Genomic DNA, 19,910 nt, shown 5'->3' on the forward strand with positions numbered 1-19,910 from the left:
GTCACATTATAGGGTAAAGGGAATCTATTTTAAGAACACTCGTCATGGTGGAGGGGTGGCACAAACAATATCCTCCAAGGCCTCAAAACCCAAATGTGCCTCCACGTGGAGGAGGAAATATGGAGTCAAGGCACTCCAAGAGATACGCAGATTTTAAAAATCAGTGGATCTCCTTATACCCCAAGGCACCTTTCACACGTCTTGTAAGAGAAATCCTAAATAGTTACTCTCAAGACTATCGTGTGCAAAGCCTTTCCTTTGGGAGCTTTACAAGAAGCTGCAGAAGCTTTGTTTGGTGACATTTTTTGAGAATGCAAACCTCTATCCATGCCAAGAGGATTACTATTATGACGAAGGATCTTAAATTAGCTAGACTTTTGCATCGTCAAGACTTGTAATCAATAGTGGTGCTATGTAAAAAAATATCTTTATCAATAGAAAGCTCAAGTTTTTTTGTCTTGTCTCATTTTAAGCTTGTATAATCATGGATTTTTGTTTTGGGACACATTTTGAAATATATAATTATGATGGGGTGGTATTTTGGGTAATTTGGAGGGGTCACAGTGCCTTGCAGTAAGTTTCCCAGGTGAATGGTTTGAGAAGAAAAGTGCGCCTCTAGGCTTGGCTGCTCGCCCATGAGTTCGAATGTGATGGGGCGAGCAGTGGTGGGCGGGTGGCCGGTGGTATCCTCCGCGCTGTCTGGGGGGTGCTCTCACCGCCATTGTTGATGCTTGGCCTCGATGTATGGATGTAGGACGTTGATGTCCATGCGGTCCGTTATGCGGGTGATGGGCATGGCTTGGAGTTTTTGACCAAGCAAGATTTCTATAGCCTGCTCAAACTCCGTGCGATCGAGGGGGTCTCGCCAGTTGACAGGGTTTAGTGGAGGATCGATCTCCTCGTACTCAAGTGGTGGTGGCAGTAGTCAGGGGGTCTCGCCAGTTGACAGGGTTTAGTGGAGGATCGATCTCCTCGTACTCAAGTGGTGGTGGCAGTATAATCTCACCATCTTCCAGTGTTGGGTGGGGGGGGACGTGTCGGTGATGGTGGTGGTGGGGTAGTCAGTGTAGAAGCACCCATGGTGGTGAGGTTTGCATCAAAGAGTGGTGGGGGCTTGGGTCTTATGCAAATTTCCATTGCCAAATGGTGGAGGATGGACACATGAGCAACTGCTCATTTGTAGGTTGGGTCATCTTGCCAAATGGTGGAGGATGGACACATGAGCAGCTCATTTGTAGGTTGGGTCATCTTGCCAAATGGTGGAGGATGGACACATGAGCAGCTTATTTGTAGGTTGGGCCATCTCTGCAAGCCTATCTGTAAATAACAAAGTGCCAAAATAAGCTTTGCCTAGAGTCTATGCTCTGATACCATGTAAGAATACATAACAGTGGAATCAGGATCAACACAATGGAAAGCGCATAATTATAGAAAGAAGTGGACAATAAACAATATTACTACTTGCAAACTTTGATTATAAAAACTGATGTTCGCCCACCCATGTGCTCCACGTAAGGAGATTTGATGGCGATCTAGATAGACTCTGGAGGAGGATATCTTGGTTACAAGAGTTCTTGAACATAATAAACTTGATGATGAACTAAGGTTGCCAAACTAGCCTATATATAGTACCCAGGGTCAGCATGGACATGGATCAGGACCACATTGGCCAACCCACAACTTGTTGGTCCAAAATGACCAATCGACCATATTATCTGACCTGGACCATAATATACTATAATAAACGGCCATTTTTTGAGACCATATGGACCCTCAAAAGGCCCCAAAACCCGACAATAGTGTGTCTCAATTTGCTATCCAACACTCACTAACGTGGTTACATTGCCAGCACAAGAATACATCCTACTTGATAGAGTGTATAGCCCGCACAAGCATGTACTCTACTTGGAAGAGTGCCAAGTCTCTATAAGGTGTCTTCTAATCATTTGACCGGACCATATTAGACCACAACAACAAGCAACCTACAACCCGAGAGAAAGTGTGTCCTTCGATTTGATATCTAGCACATCACTAACGTAGTCACAAATCCCGCACAAGCATGCATCCTACTTTGGTAGAGTGCCAAGCCTCTATAAGCCATCTTCTAACCATCTGGCTAGTGTCTATGCTAGGAATTTATGTATGATGACCAGGCATGTTGCAGTAATAGCAAGTCAATTTTGCTCCTCTTTGACCAAACCTACCACCTCTCCTCCTCTTCCATATGCATGATTATTTTGAGGTGCGATGGCGGTTGTTGGCATTACTAAATCTCTTCTAGCCTAGGTTTCTTATTCCTAGATTTATAGTAGCATTTATGATTGGTCTTATTTGTAGATGGAACCCAACTGAGTAGAAGAGAGCTAGCACTCCTCCTTAGTGTGACCCTTGTTCTTACACTACGCACACACCAGACATCTAGTCCTAATTTGGATCCGTTCTTTCCTACATGTCCTCTTCACTAGGGCAGCCTTTAGAGGGTATAAAAAATGAAGTTTTAGCCTTGGGAATCCAAATAATCTAAAACAATGGTAAGAGGTTGAAAGTCCACTGCCTACTTCTTGCCTTCTTCTTCTGAGGATTTTTCTCTTCTTTGGCATTTGAATCTAAAGTGGAGTGTGAGTTAGAAGTGTCTTCTCCAATCTCTAACAATGCTAAAGATTCCTCTTCCTTCTCTTTTCCTATCTTAGACTTCTTCTTCTTCTTCTTCTTAGGCTCTTTCTTGATTTTTGCAAAGATTATTAGGCTCTTTCTTACTTTTTTTCAAGATTCTTCATGCTCTCATTGCTCCCACCACCACCACTTTCTCAAATGTAAGAGTTTCTATGTTAGACAAGGTCAAAGCTCTCTAGAGAATTATTTGTAATTATCCAAAAAACCATTGGCTCATAGCAGTTTCTACTATAGTCTATTAGCTTGATCTTCAATCTCATTAGAAGCTCATCCCCGTAATCTTTTGTGGGCCTCTTTTGGGTCAGTCTTTGTAGCTTATCCACCACTTTCATGATTATCTTGTCCTTCTAGAACTCCTTCAAAAAAGAAGTCTTGAGCTCATCAAATATCTAAAAGTAGTCCATACCATACTGTGCACACCAGTTGTTGCTTCACCACCCAGTGTACTGAGCTACTAGAGCTCTGATGGTCACCAATATGGTTTCAATGAGAAAACATGGGCATTTGGATCTTCATCACTTTTCCCTTTGAACTTTGGATACTTTAGTGCCATTACTATTGGTTGATGTTGTCTAGCTTTAGTATTCATGCTTTCTATCTTGCAGCTCTAGCTATTCTCCACCATTTTCTTGTCCTTCTTGAAATTCTTGATCTTCTTAAATTTCTTGAATTTTTAAATCTTGATCTTGGAGTTCAACTTCTCTCATAGCTTCTTGTTGTTTTGCTGGTCTTATCTCAAGAGCTGATGTGTGTTATGGCTCACCACCATTTCCTTTTGGTCTTGGTTGCCCTTCTCATGGTTTCACCTTTCTCTTGCTTGAGGTTATAGCAAACTTGTCTGCGATGGGGCTCCATCTGGCTCCACTAGGCGAAAATCCCACGTTAAGGTGTGTCTTAAGACCTCATGTTTGGCCTTTTCAAGTGGGTTTAGTGCCCTAAACCATTGGTCTACTTTGCCGTCAAGGCAAAGTTCAAATGAGAAGATCTTAGTGGGATCATCAATCCTTCTTATGACTTCACAAACTTGATCAATTTTTTTCTAGGTACTGAATGAGATCACTAGTTTCATAAAATTTATTCATTATCCTTAAGATGTAGATTGGATTTATTTCGCCTATTTTTGAACCTCTAGCAGCTTTGTTTGTGGCAACAACCCCCCTCTCATTTCAAACACCATCATTAGCATATCCTCTATCTCTAGATTTGGTGGTAGAATGTAAAGAGGCAGTTGTACGAAACCCTCTATCTCTAGATTTGGTGGTAGAATGTAAAGAGGCAGTTGTATGAAACCCTGTATCTCTAGATTTGGTATTCCATGTCTCATCAGTGAGTTGTCTGGTTTTCAATGGCACTTGTCCTACGTTAGTAGAACGTAAGGAGGTGATTGTGTGTAACCCTTTATCTCTCTAGGTTTCGTGTTTCATGCCCCATTGGGTGGGTTATGTGGTTTTCAATGATAGTTGTCTATGTCAGCCTATCTTTGAGGCTATAGGGTAGCCATACAGTTGAGGACACATTATATGATTGCCCTTGTGGAGTACCTCTCTACTACTCGTGTGAATGGAGAGGAACTAGAACTTGGTTCTGTGGTGAAGAATTTTCCATAATGGACTTCTCTTACATATAATTGCAAAGATGCAATACTAAGATGAAGTTAATTTGATTTAATGCTCTTTGTTTTGGAATAAATAATCACTAGAGAAAGATTAGAAAGTGTGCTAAGGCTTCTTTTAATTCAAGGACCACTAGTTGGGCTTTTTAGTGGTTGATTAGAGATTAGCTTATCAATTGTGTTGTAAAAATTGGCAATTGAATCTATAGTTTATTGAATGAATAGTTTATTTGATGAAGAATCCAAAAGATAATTTTAGATTTAATATGAATGAATGTGATCGAAAACACCAACAAAATTACCTTATGTGAATTTTGTATGCAATCTTGTTTCATTATGTGATGTAACCACCTTCCTCTAAGCAACATACCTTTTTAAATGTGATGAAGTCTCTATAATGCAATATGTTTCATTTCTCTCCACTCACAAAATGTCATGATTTTGTCCTTAATTTTGGATACTTCTTTTCACAATTGTCATAGCCTTGTTTTGCTAAGTGTTAGTTATCTCTCTCTCTCTCTCTCTCTCTCTCTCTCTCTCTCTCTCTCTCTCTCTCTCTAGTCCCTTAAACCTACCTCTAACTTACTACCTCATCTAGTTTATAAGTCTTTACGTATCTAAGCCAAATATTTATGAATTCCTAGGTGTGACATTTATGGGGAGCCATGTGTAAACTTGTGTGTGAGAAAAGGGAGAAATGCCAAGTCATGTGGGTTAGAGGACTAGCCTATAGTCACATATATTTAGACTGATTAGATTCAATATTATATATATATATATATATATATATATATATATATATATATATATATATATATATAGGATACTCAGGCAACAATTATGAAAATATTTGTTATATAAAAAGAAGCACTACTTAAGGTGAAATACTTGAAAATAATCTTCAACCATCCCTCTTGAGAGCATTGTTTAATCTAAGACAAAAGGAGATCTATTTTAATGTTTTTAATCATCCTTATACATGATTGTAAAATAGGCATAGGTCTAAAGGGTGTGTGGTTAAAAATAAAAATAAAAAACTCTCCTTTCACAAACTGTGGCACACTTAACATAAGAATACACAAGAGTTGATATTTGATTTTAACACTTAACATAAGAATACACAAGAGTTGATATTTGATTTTAACTATCTATCCACGGAAAGATCTATTTTGCGAGTCATTAAAAGCTTCATAATACAAAGATCAATTTGTAGGATGAGTGTGCAAGAGTCGACAGTGCTTATAGCTTGAAGGTATTGTTCACCATGTGCTCACATTAGAGTTTTATTTGACATCCTGCTTAGCTGGACTAGAATGTTACTCAGATCTGAAAGAGCATCATCATCCTGCTTGGTTTGTTCCTAATTCCATCTGGTAGGAAATGGCGTTGATATGTCCAGCCATTTACGAGAAGAGCCAATGGTTAGCTTGCACAAACAGGGAACCAGGTTAGGGTCACCATTTGATATTGAACTTCAACATGGAGGAAGCCCGCTTGCTTACCGCCTGCAGAGAGAGAGAGAGAGAGAGAGAGAGAGAGAGAGAGAGATATGCAAAACCACTTCAACATATCTGCAGAGCTGCCTAAACCTTCTCTCTTTTGAAGATTCAAGGAGATGATTCACGCTAAGCTAGCTCTTCTGCATGTGTTGGATGTTATGTCAAGGATTCAAGGTCCACATCTATGCTCTCTATCTACTACTCCCACTTAAGTTACAGGAGTCTTTCTCGCTCCAATGCCCCCTGTAGCACAAGCGATTCATTAGAAATCCCATGAACAAACCTGTGAGACTTCTTATCAAGACGGATGAGCTACAGCCATATTTGGTAGTGATGTGTGTGAAAAGACTACGACTAGCTGGCCCGAGGACACTTTTCTCCTCTTTAGGAGGTTTTTTTCCTGTGCTAGTATACACCCATCTTGGGGTATACTTATCATCTTTCTATAGCACACATTTATTATCTTTTTATCATCTCATTGTGTGCTCTCTTGAGCTTCTCCACTGTGTGTACACACGCGCATTCCTACAACCCTATTTCCAACATTTGGTATCAGCGCATACACTCCTCGCCTTTGTGCTGTTGCCTACTCTTCACCCCGAGTCACCTGTCTTCTTGTATCTCGGATCAAGGAGTCCTTTTGAGAGAAGAAAGAGGATTGTGAAGTGTATAGTTTTTTGAACTGACGTTTTTCATTCGGATTCGCGTTCTGGGGACTATTTGCGTAGTTTTAAGTTTTCTACAGACATCTTTGGGATTTAGATTTGCATTGTTTTTCATTGAATTCTAAAGTAGCACTGTCAGATCTAACACAAACGGGTGTGCAGAAGCATCATCAGACACTCACTACACGAATCTTATCTATGAGCTACACTTCAGCGACATCGATCTCTACATCTTATGAGTAAAATTTTAACTTACTTTACATTTCTTTCATACACTTTTTACAGGTATCCATTGTCAGAGGCCTTATTAGTAGCCATCGTGGTTGCATCAAAGGATCACTTTTAGCACTTTGCAAATTGCGTGATTACTTACTTGGGTATCATAAAAAATGACAGATAATGATATATTTCGGATATTATCCATTGACGACGATAGGCTTGAGAAACTTCCTTGTTCCTCTAATGAACATGATGTAGAAGGTATATTTGTAGACACAGACTCAGTTTCACATGGTACATTACCATGAGATAGCATACTCCTACACGTAAGAACAAATAAAGAGGGATGGAAGAGATGGTTTGCTTTCTTTATCAATTAAGAGGAATATCATTCTTCACATTCGATCATACAGGACTGCTAAACATGCTTAGGATGCACTTGCGTCATTGTACCAGCAGGTACATAATGAAGCACATGTTGCTTATCTACGCAAGTGATTAGAGTCAGAGTATATGAATGAGGGATACTCCATGGATAATTTCCTTACAAAAATTAAGGATTTTAAGGAGCAGTTGGCCAGTGCTGATGAAGTATAACTTGACAGTTCATTGGTCCCTAATGTCTTGAATGCATTAACGTACTTATATCAAGGTTTTACTTCTACCATCAGACTCATAATGAAAGATAATCCAAATGCCTTTAAGTATGAGGAGTTGAGTTTTGTGCTCTTGTGAGAAGAGAAATCCATGCAAAATAGATCTGTCATGTATATGCTCTTGTAAGAAGAGCAATCCATGCAAAACAGATATGTCATGCGTATAGGAGATCAAGCTTTTTTTGCCAGTCAAGTATGGGTAAATTTGTGGTGGATTTTATTGATGATATTTTGGTTTATAATAGTAAATCTTTACTGAAGCACAAACCCCACTTATTTACACTATTTGGTGTACTCAGGGGGGAAAATGTGTTGTATGCCAATGAACAAAAGACTTCTCTATATCAAGAGGAAGTTGAATATTTGGGACATATTATATTAGTTGAAAGATGGATCCAAAGAAAGTAGTAGTAATCTTGGGTTGGCTTGTTTCACGGGACATTACTATGTTAGATCTTTCTTAGGACTATGTGGTTTTTATAAAAAGTTTATTATTTTCTACTCTGAATAGCAACGCCATTGACAAGTTACCATTGTTTATGTCTCGACCAACATTCAACAGCAAAGATTTGAAATTAAAGTAGGTGGTTGTAACCGCACTTGTGTTGAAGATCATGGATCTATCATTACGTTTTGTTGTTAAGACAAAGCTAATAGCATTGCCATAGGCGCTGTGTTGGGCCAAGAAGGCCAGCCAATGGCTTTTGAGAGTAAGAAAAATGCAAGGGGGCCACACATGAGCTTGAATTGTATCCACTTATACATGCACTTGAGGTGTGGATGCATTACTTGTATGGTGTTGAGTTTAAGGTATACACGGATCATGATATACTGAAGTGTTTTTGTAACCAGCCGGATTTAAGAGGCCGTCAAGCAAGATAGGCCGAATAAATGCAAAAGCTTGACATGGAAATCTTATATCGCCAAGGAAAAGAGAATGTTGTTGCCAATGCATTGTCTTGCATAATGTATCAGATGAGTTTCAATATAGTTGAGAATGAGATCATTCATAGAATACGTAAAGTACAAAAGACGGATACATATGTTCAATCGTTATGAAATAAGGCTTGCCAAGTAGATGAGGAATTAGCCCCATTTGATTTATTATCTGGTAAATGTAGTTTTGCCACCATTAAGAATGGAATCCTTAAGAGGAATGGCAAGATATGCGTTCCAGACTCAAATAATTCGTGAATATTAGTGATATGAGAACGTGAGGATAGTCCATGTACTGGACACCTAAGATTTAAGAAAACAATTGAGCTCATTAAACATTTCTAGTGGTGGCCAACCACAAGCACCCACCCCCTACTCCTTAAAGGCACAACAAATATGGGTGCCTAAGAATGTGTTGAATATCCAAGGACACTATCTCTACTAGTAATACCAATGTAGAGAACCAACGGGGAGATCTTCACCATTAACCATCATCTAATCTTCTAACCAAATCCACAAATGTTCGAATACCAAAAGGAACCTGCTTGTAGGGTGAATGAAAAGGGGAAACACACACTCAACTCTTATAGCATGAGTTTACTTCTTTGACAAGCCATTAACATCATCCCTTACATGAGAGGCACCACAAGAACCTACTATATTCAAAGAATCAAAGAAAATGCAAAGACACAAAACCCCCATGCATGAAGGCCATGCTTTGAATTCATCAAGCCCAATGTTCATATCTAATTGAGAGTTAGCAAAGGCTCCAACACTGTGCATAATGTGGGCCATCACCTCAAGACTCTCCATTGATTGCGTAAGTAGTATGGGTTTCTTCCATAATTTAATAGGGCTGCTCATACCTTAGGGGTCTCCATACCAAGTTCAACCACCTAGATTTACCGTTTAACTATTAGAGATAACCACTAAGTTAAGTCCACACTAGACATTAACACCTTTATTCCCTATCAGGCAAAGAAACCTACTCCTCGTCGCAAGGTGAAAAAAGGCAAAAAAAAAAAAGAAAAAAAGAAAAAAAGAAAGAACTCCGGAAGTCCACAAGAAAACTTGCTAAAAAGACCAAGAACCGTCCCCTTAGTGAGATTCTCTGAGCACATGATATGTCCTCTCAATAGCCCCACATCTACAACCAGGAAGTAGACCCAACCTCATTCCTTGGCTTTTGACCATCAGCCATGCCAAGTTGTGTGGCCAATGTGCTTCGTCCTACCCTAAGTCCTTTACCTCATATTTCTCGAGGCAACCCTCAGTTCTAGACCTAAGATCGACTACAGAAGGATTTTTACCAATGACTAAACCCATCATTCCAATAATTTCACATATTCCCCAAGGTTCCCCGTGTATCTGATCATTAGCTTTATGAAATTGTTCAACTATCTTATAGCTCACTTATCCATTGTTGATAGAAGGAAGAATGTGCCTTGATGGCTTCCAGATATCAGTGCCCATGCACATTCTTGCTCAAGTTTGAACTTCGTGTCAATGAGCTTTTATAGCTCATTCTTGAGCAATTGAGTACTTGGTTGGGTCTTCGCGGAGAATGAATGGATTAGAGCGAAACATTAATCTCAAAAAGATTATAGAGAGACCATTCTCCTTTATCCTATACCAAGCATATTGTTGAGATTGTAGCTCCTATAACCATAGTGTCTAAAACTAAAGACTCACAAACGTGTGCAAAAAATGGCTACACGGAGTACATTTGTGACTTCCTTTCGTCATGGATGGTCTTTATCTATACAAGTAAAGCAAGAGCACCTACCACTTTATGTGGAGAAAGGAGAGAGAATTTTTGAAAAGGAGAAAGGAGAAGAGAAGACAAGTGTTTGGGGGTTTCTCTCCCGCAACTCATTGGGGCTCACAATTAGTTGTCACCATCAAATCATTTTCTCATTGAATGAGTTTCTTATATATATATATATATATATAATACATTAAAAATCAAAATTTCCACCCCCCTCCTCCCCACACAGACATAGACACATACATATCTTCTAATATTATATTATGTGCATGTTTAAGAGAGAATATACATACATAGATAAATATACACACACATATATATTATGTATGTATGTGTATCTATAGGTATGTAAGTATGTATATATAAATAGATCTATATGTATGTCGATGCACACACATGTATGTTCATGCACACACACATAACACACAGACAGAAGCACATGATACATGCACTCACGCATACAAACACATGTACACACACACACACTCGCACGCACGAACACATGGACACATGCAATATAGAGATATGTACACTTACACGCACACATACTCAAGCTTGCACATACACACGTGTATACATGCACACAAGCACATACATAGACAAAAAAAGATGTACACGCACACATACTCAAGCTTGCATGTATACACACGTGTATACATGCACACAAGCACATACATAGACAAAAAAGATGTACACATGGATATATTCACATGCTCACACACATGTACATGCACACACTCAACACCATGTACACACAATCACAACAAATAAACACACTAATACATACGGACAATTAAGACACTTGCACAACGCATGGAGACATTACACAATCACACATACGTGTGTATATGCACACATAATCACATATGTAAGCAAAAGAGAAGACAAAAGACATTATATGTAACATACACTTATTTAAGAGTGAACACGCCTCATCATGCATCCCCATGTATTAAAATTTAATATTAATTAAAAATGTGTTTATTTATTTTATAAATACACATATATATATAGGTATATGTCTCTAAATATAATAAAACATAATATTATAGATAATATATATTTACATGTGGATGTGTGTGTGTGTGTGTGTGTGTGTGAGAGAGAGAGAGAGAGAGAGAGTGCACGTGTGCATGAGAAAGAGAGTGTGTGCTTGTGTGTATGTGTGTGTGTGCATACATGTATGTAAGAGAGAGAGAGAGAGAGAGAGAGAGAGAGAGTTTCTATATGTGGGAGAGTGTCTGAGAAGAGAGAGCACGTGCGCATGTGTGTGTGAGTAGAGGAGAGAGAGAGAGAGAGAAACACAGAGAAAGACAGAGACATGGAAGTCTATGTGTGTGAGTGTGTGTAGGGGAAAGAGTGTGTTTGCATTAGTGCATGTGTGTGTGTGAGAAAGAGAGAGAGAGAGAGAGAGGGGTGTGTTTGTGTGTGTGTGTGTGTGTGTGTGAGAGAGAGAGAGAGAGAGATAGTTTCAACATTTGAGAGTGTGTGCATGTGTATGTGAGAGAGAGAGGGTGTGCATGTGCATGTGTTTGTGTGTGTGTGTGTGTGTGTGTGTGAGAGAGAGAGAGAGAGAGAAACATTACCTGTAGGATGTATTTTTTTGAGAGTGAGCACACTTCCCCACTCATCCCTACCATTAAAATGTAATCTAAAATTCAATTAATTAAAATTATATGTGTAAATCTATTTAAGCGCGTGTGTGTGTGTGTGTGTGTGAGAGAGAGAGAGAGAGAGAGAGAGTTTCTATGTAGGAGATAGTTTGCGTGGGAGGAGAGTCTGTTTGCATTAGTGTATGTGCCGTGTGTACATGTGTGTGTGTGTGTGTGTGTGTGAGAGAGAGAGAGAGAGAGAGAGAGAGAGTGTGTGTATGCATGCGTGTGCATACATATGCATCTGTGTGTATGTGCTTGAGAGAGAGTGAGATGGGGTAGGCCTGGAGAGAGAGAGAGAGAGATATAAAGAGGGAGAACGTGAAAAGAGAGAGAAATAGAGTGAGATAGAGAATAAAAAGTAGCTATTAATAAAATATAAATTAACTAAAAAACATATATATATGTGTGTATATACATCTGTGCGTGTTTCTATTTACATTTATACATACATACATATATGTATATGTATATACATATATATACATATATATATACCTATGTTTGTGTGTGTGCGTGTAATATATTTATCTATATATATATGTATATATATATATATATATACCTATGTTTGTGTGTATGTGCGTGTAATATATTTATCTATATATTTAATAGTGACCATTGCTTACCCATCTCCGCACATTAAAAATTAATAAAAATCAATTAAAATAATGTCAATGTATGTATTTATATTTTTAAATACATGCATATATGAATATGTGTCTATGTATAGGCACATGTATCTAAAACATAATATTATATATACTATATATTTACATGTGTGTGTGTGTGCGAGAGAGAGAGAGAGAGAGAGAGAGAGACCAAGTGTGTACATGTGTGTGCATGTGAGAGAGAGAGTTTCAACATTTGAGTGTGTGTGTACATGAGAGGGAGAGGGAGAGGGTCATGTGCATGTGTGTGTGTGTGTGTGTGTGTGAGAGAGAGAGAGAGAGAGAGAGAGAGATGGCTGTAGAGAGAGAACAATTCTTTTTTGGAACCTTGGTCGCACAACAAGTGCGGGTCCAATACTAGTATCGTTTAATATGGAAGGCACATCTCTCATGGTTAAGGACCGTACTTGTGGCATACAAGATGTACCAATCCCTCTCTCAATCCATTACAATGCCTCCAATAATGACTGATATATGAGCAGGTACTTTTTTTGGATTTTTTTTCAAAAAGAAACCACCTATGCATAATAGCAATCCCACCCCCCAAAAAAAAAAAAAAAAGAACTTTTAAAAAAGATTTTACAGAAAAATTACTAGCTCGCTCCCAAAATATTAATGAACTTTTAAAAAAGATTTTACAGAAAAATTACTAGCTCCCTCCCAAAATATTAATTACAAACTTTCTCAACATCTTACTGCAGAGATAATTAGAAGTATAATCATGGAGCCTCAGAGCATGATGAATTCCTCTCCCCGCCCCCCCCCCCCCCCCCCCCCCAAAAAAAAAAAGAAAAAGAAAAGTTAAGCAAAAAGGATGAATTTTTCTCAAAGCACAATAAATAATTCAGACATCAAGTTAACTCACGGCGGCAATGAACACCAGCTTCTCATCATACATCGTTCAACCTCCCAGACACAACTTCATTATCTCTGGGTATTTTTTAACACAAAATTGCTTTGGTTATTCCCAGCCTGCAACATAATCCAGAACTGCAACAAGGCCAAGAGACAGAGGGTACAGCAGCAGAGCAATGCTAGCCATCCACGTGGGAAAGACCTTTCGAAAAGACGCCAAGAGGCCCATCACAATGGTCACCAGGCACACCACCAGTACCTCCGAAGAGAAATCCCACACCAGCTGCCGCCCATACACCACAGCCAAGAATATCCCCAAACCCATTGTATTGTTCATCGTCGCACCACCATAAATCTGCACACACAACCCAGAGACAGCTTCCAAAATCACTCTCTCGCTCTCTCTCTCTCTCTCTCTCTCAACCCCGCCAACATTTATGCAAAGTTTGCCAATAACATGTGTAACATCCACCCCTTTCCCCTCAAAGACTGCATCTGCACCGATCTGTATCCCTGTATCCTCCACATCTAGTTTAATGGCAGCACCCATCTGGACAGATAAGAAACAATCTGGGCTGATCCTTCGATTTGCCCCAAGCTTTGCACATGGCTCTACTCTAAAGCTCAAGGGGCCTTTCGTCCTTGAATCTCTATAGACTGTGTTCTTTGGACCTGCTCCAAATAAGTGAACTTTGCTGCCGCATCCATAACACTTTTCTTCACGCTTGAAGTCCCAAAAATGTTGAGGTGTAAAATCAAAGCGATGACATTAGTCCAATCTTAAGGCCACTTTATGTGTTGTTCTCAGCTTTCATTACCAAGTGGGTAAGCTGCTGAATGGGTTAGTTGGGATATACCTCCAAACTCTACGGAATGATGGTGTGCAACCCTACTCAAACTTTCTCTTCTCCTCCTCGGATAGACGTATACATGAAAGGGGTAACCTTGAGAAGAATTCTCCAATATTTGGCTATATAGGAGGAAACTGATTCTCCATATTCCTTTCATACATCCTTCACAAAGTTGGGAGGGACAAATTGTGAATACAATTGCTTCTTGAAGTCTTTCCGACAACAGGCCACACTCCAATTCATGATCTTGGATAACCACCAATCACTGGCGGTGTCCTTCAAATGCATACCAACATGATGGAGTATAGACTTCTCAAACTGTCAGATTAAAGCAAATGCTTGAATCGTCGTGTCCATCCAGCCATTTAAGTTCTCAAACATCACATCTTTTTCCCCTGACTTGAACTCTTTAAGCTTCTTCATATGATAGGAGTCGTCCCCAAAATCTGCCTCTCTATCTTGGCGGCGGCATCGCAATGATGTGTCACGATGTCTCTTCTCTCAATCCTTTGAACTAAGAATAAGACTTTTGCAGCACACCGGGTGAGTTTGTTGGGAATCTTGATAATGCATTTGCACAAGTGTGGACAGACACAGGGAGGCCTGAAGAAAAAATCACAAAAAAGGCTGCAAATAAGCATTGTAGAGAGCTGGATCTCAAGGAGAGTGATTGGGTATTGTTGAAATTTGAGAAAGCTAGACTTCAAAAGCAACCAGGAAAAAAAAGCATGTATCTAAAGCTTTCAAACAGATATTATGGGCCATTAAAGATCACGCACAAGATCAATGAAGTGGCTTTCAAGCTTGTTCCCCAATCACTCAAGAATACATAATGCCTTTTATGTAAACCTCTTGAAGAGGTACGTGGGGCCCAAACCTACAAATGCTATTTGTAAAGGTCCACCAAAAGTGGATAAGATCGCGCAAGTCCTACATAGTACAACCTATGCATGTTATATTTCATAAGGAGCAGAGACATGCCAGTGGCAAAGTCTATAGACTGTTGGAATGTCGACATCGTGGCTCTATAACAAGTGGCATGGTTATCCCATATATCAAACTAAGGTCTATAAGCGTTGGTATAAAAGGGCTTAAGGTAGCCCTTGGCCCCTACCCTTCCAAATTTTAATTTGCTGAACAAGGGATTGCAAGGAGTTTGGGGGCCCAGCGATCGTGCTCGTCGACATGCCCATCGTTCGTTGTGTTGCTCATTCAATATGGTATCAAAGCGGTTGGTGTGTGCATGGAGTCGATCACAATCGTTTTACTGTCTCCCTATAACGGGTTATGTGGAGTCGAAAAACAAGCACAACCAAGATGGACAAGTTCGTTGGTGTGGTGGGTGTTAACTACTGGTAAGTGGGCCTATTGGACCCCAAGTAGCATCATCATCAGGCAGACGCACCTCTAAGCCTCGCGAGAGTTGTCAATGTCCCTAGGTACCACCATGTGGCACGTGGCACGGTTATCCCATATATCAAACTAACGTCTATAACCCTTAGTATACAAGGGTTTAAGGTAGCCCTTGGCCCCTATCCCTACACATTTTAACGTGGGATTACAGGGAGCGTGGGGGCCAGGCCTATTGTGGCTGCCATGCTTGTCAACATGCTTACCGTTTGTTGTGTTGCTCATTCAATAGAGACGCTACCTTGTCAAATTCAAAAATTCGCCACCAATTGATGCAAAGTGCTTCATAAAGGAATACGAACACTTCAAGGAGTATTGGGTACTTTTGAAGAATAGTTGGAGGCGTTTTAGTTATGATAAACTTTTTAAAAGTCTCACGGGGGATGTCACTTGTTTGGCTTATTATCTACGTGAGTATTCACCGGTATGGATAATCATGCGTGTGAATCCCATGTTTGGTTAATTGTCCATGTGATGTATTCACCAATATGGATAATTTTCCATGTCAACCTTACGAAGAACAACTACGAGTCATCTTGCCAACCTCCCAAGCAAGGTTTCATACCCGAGGAGCTGGATTAAAGGTGTAAAAGGCCGATACCAATTGTGTTACAATTGTAAAGAGTACCTGCTGAATCGCATATGTCACACCCATAGATGAACTTCACGCACATGCAAACATGTGACTTGGCCTTGGTTGGCAACTTGAGCCCTTTCACCAATATTCAATTCATGGGTAAGAAATACATGAGGATCGAGTTCGATTCTGCGTGCAGCGACACGAGCGTTCTTGGGCGGAGCCCAATACCAATTCGGGAGAAAGATTTTCTTGGCTCGTTGGCACCATTGATTCTCGTCTGAGTATCTGCCAATAGTGGTAGAGACACCCCCGACGGCCGCCTTGACAAGCACCCACTACATTGGGCGTCTACAACTCCGCTTGAGCCTTGCAAACAACCACCTCGCCCCGCTCCCAACCACCCCCCCCAAAAAAAAGGCCCCAACGACGGAGGGGGCGCAAGCCCTCCTTGACGATATTCCAAGACTGTCACTCTATTCTTTCGGACCTATAGATGGGCTCCATACTGTGGACATTATACCTAGTGGCAGGGGACTTTATCTCTACGCCAAGGGTCATGTGGATTGGCACATCATGGTAAGGGACTAATCTCGGCCAGTAGCCTGGATACGAGAGGCTAGGGATTTTGGTCCGTGCCCATATCCAAATTTCGGTATTTCGGTTGGCATAGGGACATAATGTCTACGCCCTAAATGATCGCCTACTACAAGCTAAATGAAAGGGAGATTGTCCAATACATTCTTACGCATGGCATACTTGCATGCTTGAAACTGTTTTCACGTGAAATATTTTACTACCTACAAGATCTATGTGTCTAGTTTACTGACGCTCTCTCATGAATCGTGCACGTGAATCTGTGTTCTGACCTCGTTTGTGGGCTATAGATAGGTGGTAGGTGTGACCCTACACTCTTTGCTTAAGCTTATTTGTGTTTTAGCTCTTTGTGCTGCTTTGCAGGTCCACACTTCTTTAAAGTATGGCCGGACTACTTATAAGTGAGTTTGGGCATCCACACTTCATTAAAGACTGGGTGGACACGTTATGATTAGTTTGGGCACTTATTGGATGGCGGCTAGCTAGACTCTGATAAATCAGGCACTCTTTTAAATAAAGAAAGTGTGGACAACTGAATGGGCACCCTCTCCACTTATGGGAGAGGCGTGGCTCCTGTTGAGGTGGCCCAAATGGCCACCCATTCTATGAATGGAAAGACTTACCCTCTCCCTCCATTGTAGGGAATTAGGCACCTATGTCATAAGGAGGAAAAGGAAGGCAATTTTCAGCATACACACACTTTTTGGCATGGTTTCTTGCTGCTCCTACTCTGTTGTTGTCCAGCCCTTTGGAGTCCTTTTGACCTGTGCTCTCTTGGATATGTACCTGCTGCTGAAAATGCTTTAGCGCATTTCTATCGCTGACAATTTGATCAAAAGCTGATTTCTTCTCTCAAAATCAGAAAATTCAACGGTAAGAGCTTCTACAGATTCTCTTTACCTACTCTACATCCGTGTGCTTGACCATTAAGGTCTTCTATGACTCGGCCAGACACACACGTGCTTATGTATGGATGCCGATAGAGCATAGGTTGAAAGACGGGAAACAAAAAAGTGGGCAAAAAGTAGGGGTTAAAAGGGTTACTAATGGACTTTCACTGGACGAGGGAGTTTTCCTGACAATATCCTTGAAGAAAACAAGCATGAGCATGCAACTCTCATAGGACTTCACAAGTTGACATCATGGCATGAACAAGGCAATCTTGCTAGCTTACCTGAGAGTAAGTCAGTGACATGTTCCTCTTCCTCTTACGAGCTGAAAACAATACCGATGACACTGCTTCGCTTGAGTTTGAAGCAAGGGGAAGCAGCACAAAGGAGATAAAGAAAGAAGGGATATGACTTGCAGTTGAGAAGCCGTTCACAGAATCAACCAGCGGATCTGCAAATACAGCAGCCATGATAGTGCCTCCAATCAGTAAAAACACAGCTTTCCTGATGATCTCGGCTTTAGTTGGAGGATTGCTTTCCCCGTCGTCCTCTTCCTCATCCTCAATCCGCAAAAGCTCTTCCACAAAGCTCTCAGCCTGAATGCACAAAAACACACGAGGATTGCATTGCAATCAAGTACTCTTTTTTCTTTGACATTACATTGTAGGTTAGGCTTGCACTCGAAAAGTATTCTTTTACTTTGAGAGCAATATATACTCTATTATAGGTGTCAGGAATAAAACTCACACACCCTTCAAGGCGGACAAGGTATCCATTTGGGTATTTTGACGGTACAGAAGAAAACACAAATCCTAGGATGTTATATAAGGAAATATCAAGCTGATTTCAAATGAACTAGAATCTCACTTCCTCCCTCCGGTCTCCAATGGTATGACGAGGATGGAGCTTCAAGTCTTTACACCATTTCTCAATGCCTATTAAAAACTCATTTATGGTGATTTTATCATCTTTGTCCGTATCGTATTCTTGCATAAAATGGTCCACCATTTCGTTATCCACTTTCTCATGAGCTAGAGTTGTCCTTAGCATGAGTGCAACCTCTCCCTTCGTCACAGCATCGTCCTTGTCTACGTCAATCGAATGGAATAGCCTGCCATAACACAAATAAGACCTCGAATCAGCTCCTCAACAAACAACAAATTAGCATAAAAACATGCCAACAACAAAAACTCAGAATCTTACAGACAGATCCCCACCCTTTGGGTAAATGGGGGAGATCATCCACCCATGAGGGATGGGTGCATGAGATCACCCCTCATCACAGGCCGGGGTCGTGTCTGTAAAGACGCTGAAGCTATAGAGATGAAAGATGCTGCTCTCCACTCACTTCTTAGCAAATTCAACATCCAGCTTCCCTTTTTCATCTATTAAATTTGCTCTACCAAATTTCTTGACAAGTCGTTCCATTGTTGAGGCCTTGATGAACATTTTTTGTGCTATTTCTTTCCGTCTCTGTTGTATCCATGGAGTGAAAACCTGCACCATTAAAACACACATCGAAAAGGGACTTATAAACAAGCATTGCTTATATGTGCCACCATGAGAAAACTACAACATAGTGTGGAGCAGACAAAGAACTTCATCTCAAATAATAATAAACAGAGTCAAGCGTTATACGGGAAAAGGGATCAAGAAAAGAACGAAAGGTTAACACACAGAAGAGTTACAAAGGAATGGAGGAGGGTGGGTGGGAAGATACAATAGAATAAGAAAACAAAATCAAGGCACATAACCAAAATGACATCCACAAAACACCACTTCAGGGGTGTATTAAAAGGAGAAAAAGGCTTTCAACCATCTCTCGAGAAGAACTAAAAGATTCAACAATCAAGTAGGAGCTCCCCACCCCCGTGTCGTACCAACTTGTGCCCAACCTGTTCCTCCCTCTCGTTTCCCCCTAACGCCTCCTGCCACCTCCTCGCTGCTCGCCTCTCCCTACCTGCACAGCCTGTCCTCACTCACCGTTGCTAACCTTCCCTGCTCTCCAGGTCCCAGGGATGGTGAGCAGCGCATATCTTCATGTAGGTACTTCTAATCGGGGACAATCGGCTCCTGACTTGGACACCTATTCCTAGCTCTTCTAGGTGGCCCTGGGCTAGCTTGATTGTGCCTATTCTGCCCTAAATCTTCCCTTCAGGTTGCCAATCATGTCATGTGGCACTCCATTAACTGAAGCACGGGAAACTTTGCTCCACTTCCACCTCGGTCATACACTCCACAATAGTTACCTTGCTTCACTTTCCTATCAAAATTCGGGGTCATCACACACCTATTCCTAGCTCTTCTAGGTGGCCCTGGGCTAGCTTGACTGTGCCTATTCTGCCCTAAATCTTGATTCTTCCCAATCATGTCATGTGG

General features: G+C 40.6%; 1 protein-coding gene across 3 annotated transcripts in view; it reads right to left on the bottom strand.

Moving 5' to 3' along the window:
* Nucleotides 1-13,152: 13,152 nt before the first annotated feature.
* The window catches only part of LOC147636501 (sodium/calcium exchanger NCL2-like), a 100,194-nt gene continuing 93,436 nt past the window's right edge, over nt 13,153-19,910 (bottom strand). For all 3 annotated transcript variants that reach the window (XM_086801971.1, XM_086801974.1, XM_086801973.1), the window contains exons 4-7: nt 18,880-19,028; nt 18,399-18,642; nt 17,816-18,127; nt 13,153-13,561 (exon numbers count right to left, since the gene is read on the bottom strand). In XM_086801971.1, coding sequence (XP_086658097.1) covers nt 13,313-13,561; nt 17,816-18,127; nt 18,399-18,642; nt 18,880-19,028 — 954 coding nt within the window. In that variant the 3' untranslated portion in view covers nt 13,153-13,312. The remainder of the gene's footprint in view (nt 13,562-17,815; nt 18,128-18,398; nt 18,643-18,879; nt 19,029-19,910) is intronic.

This window comes from Cibotium barometz, chromosome 8 (assembly GCF_041138505.1).
Source record: "Cibotium barometz isolate CiBa-2024 chromosome 8, ASM4113850v1, whole genome shotgun sequence".
Classification (NCBI taxonomy): domain Eukaryota; kingdom Viridiplantae; phylum Streptophyta; class Polypodiopsida; order Cyatheales; family Cibotiaceae; genus Cibotium; species Cibotium barometz.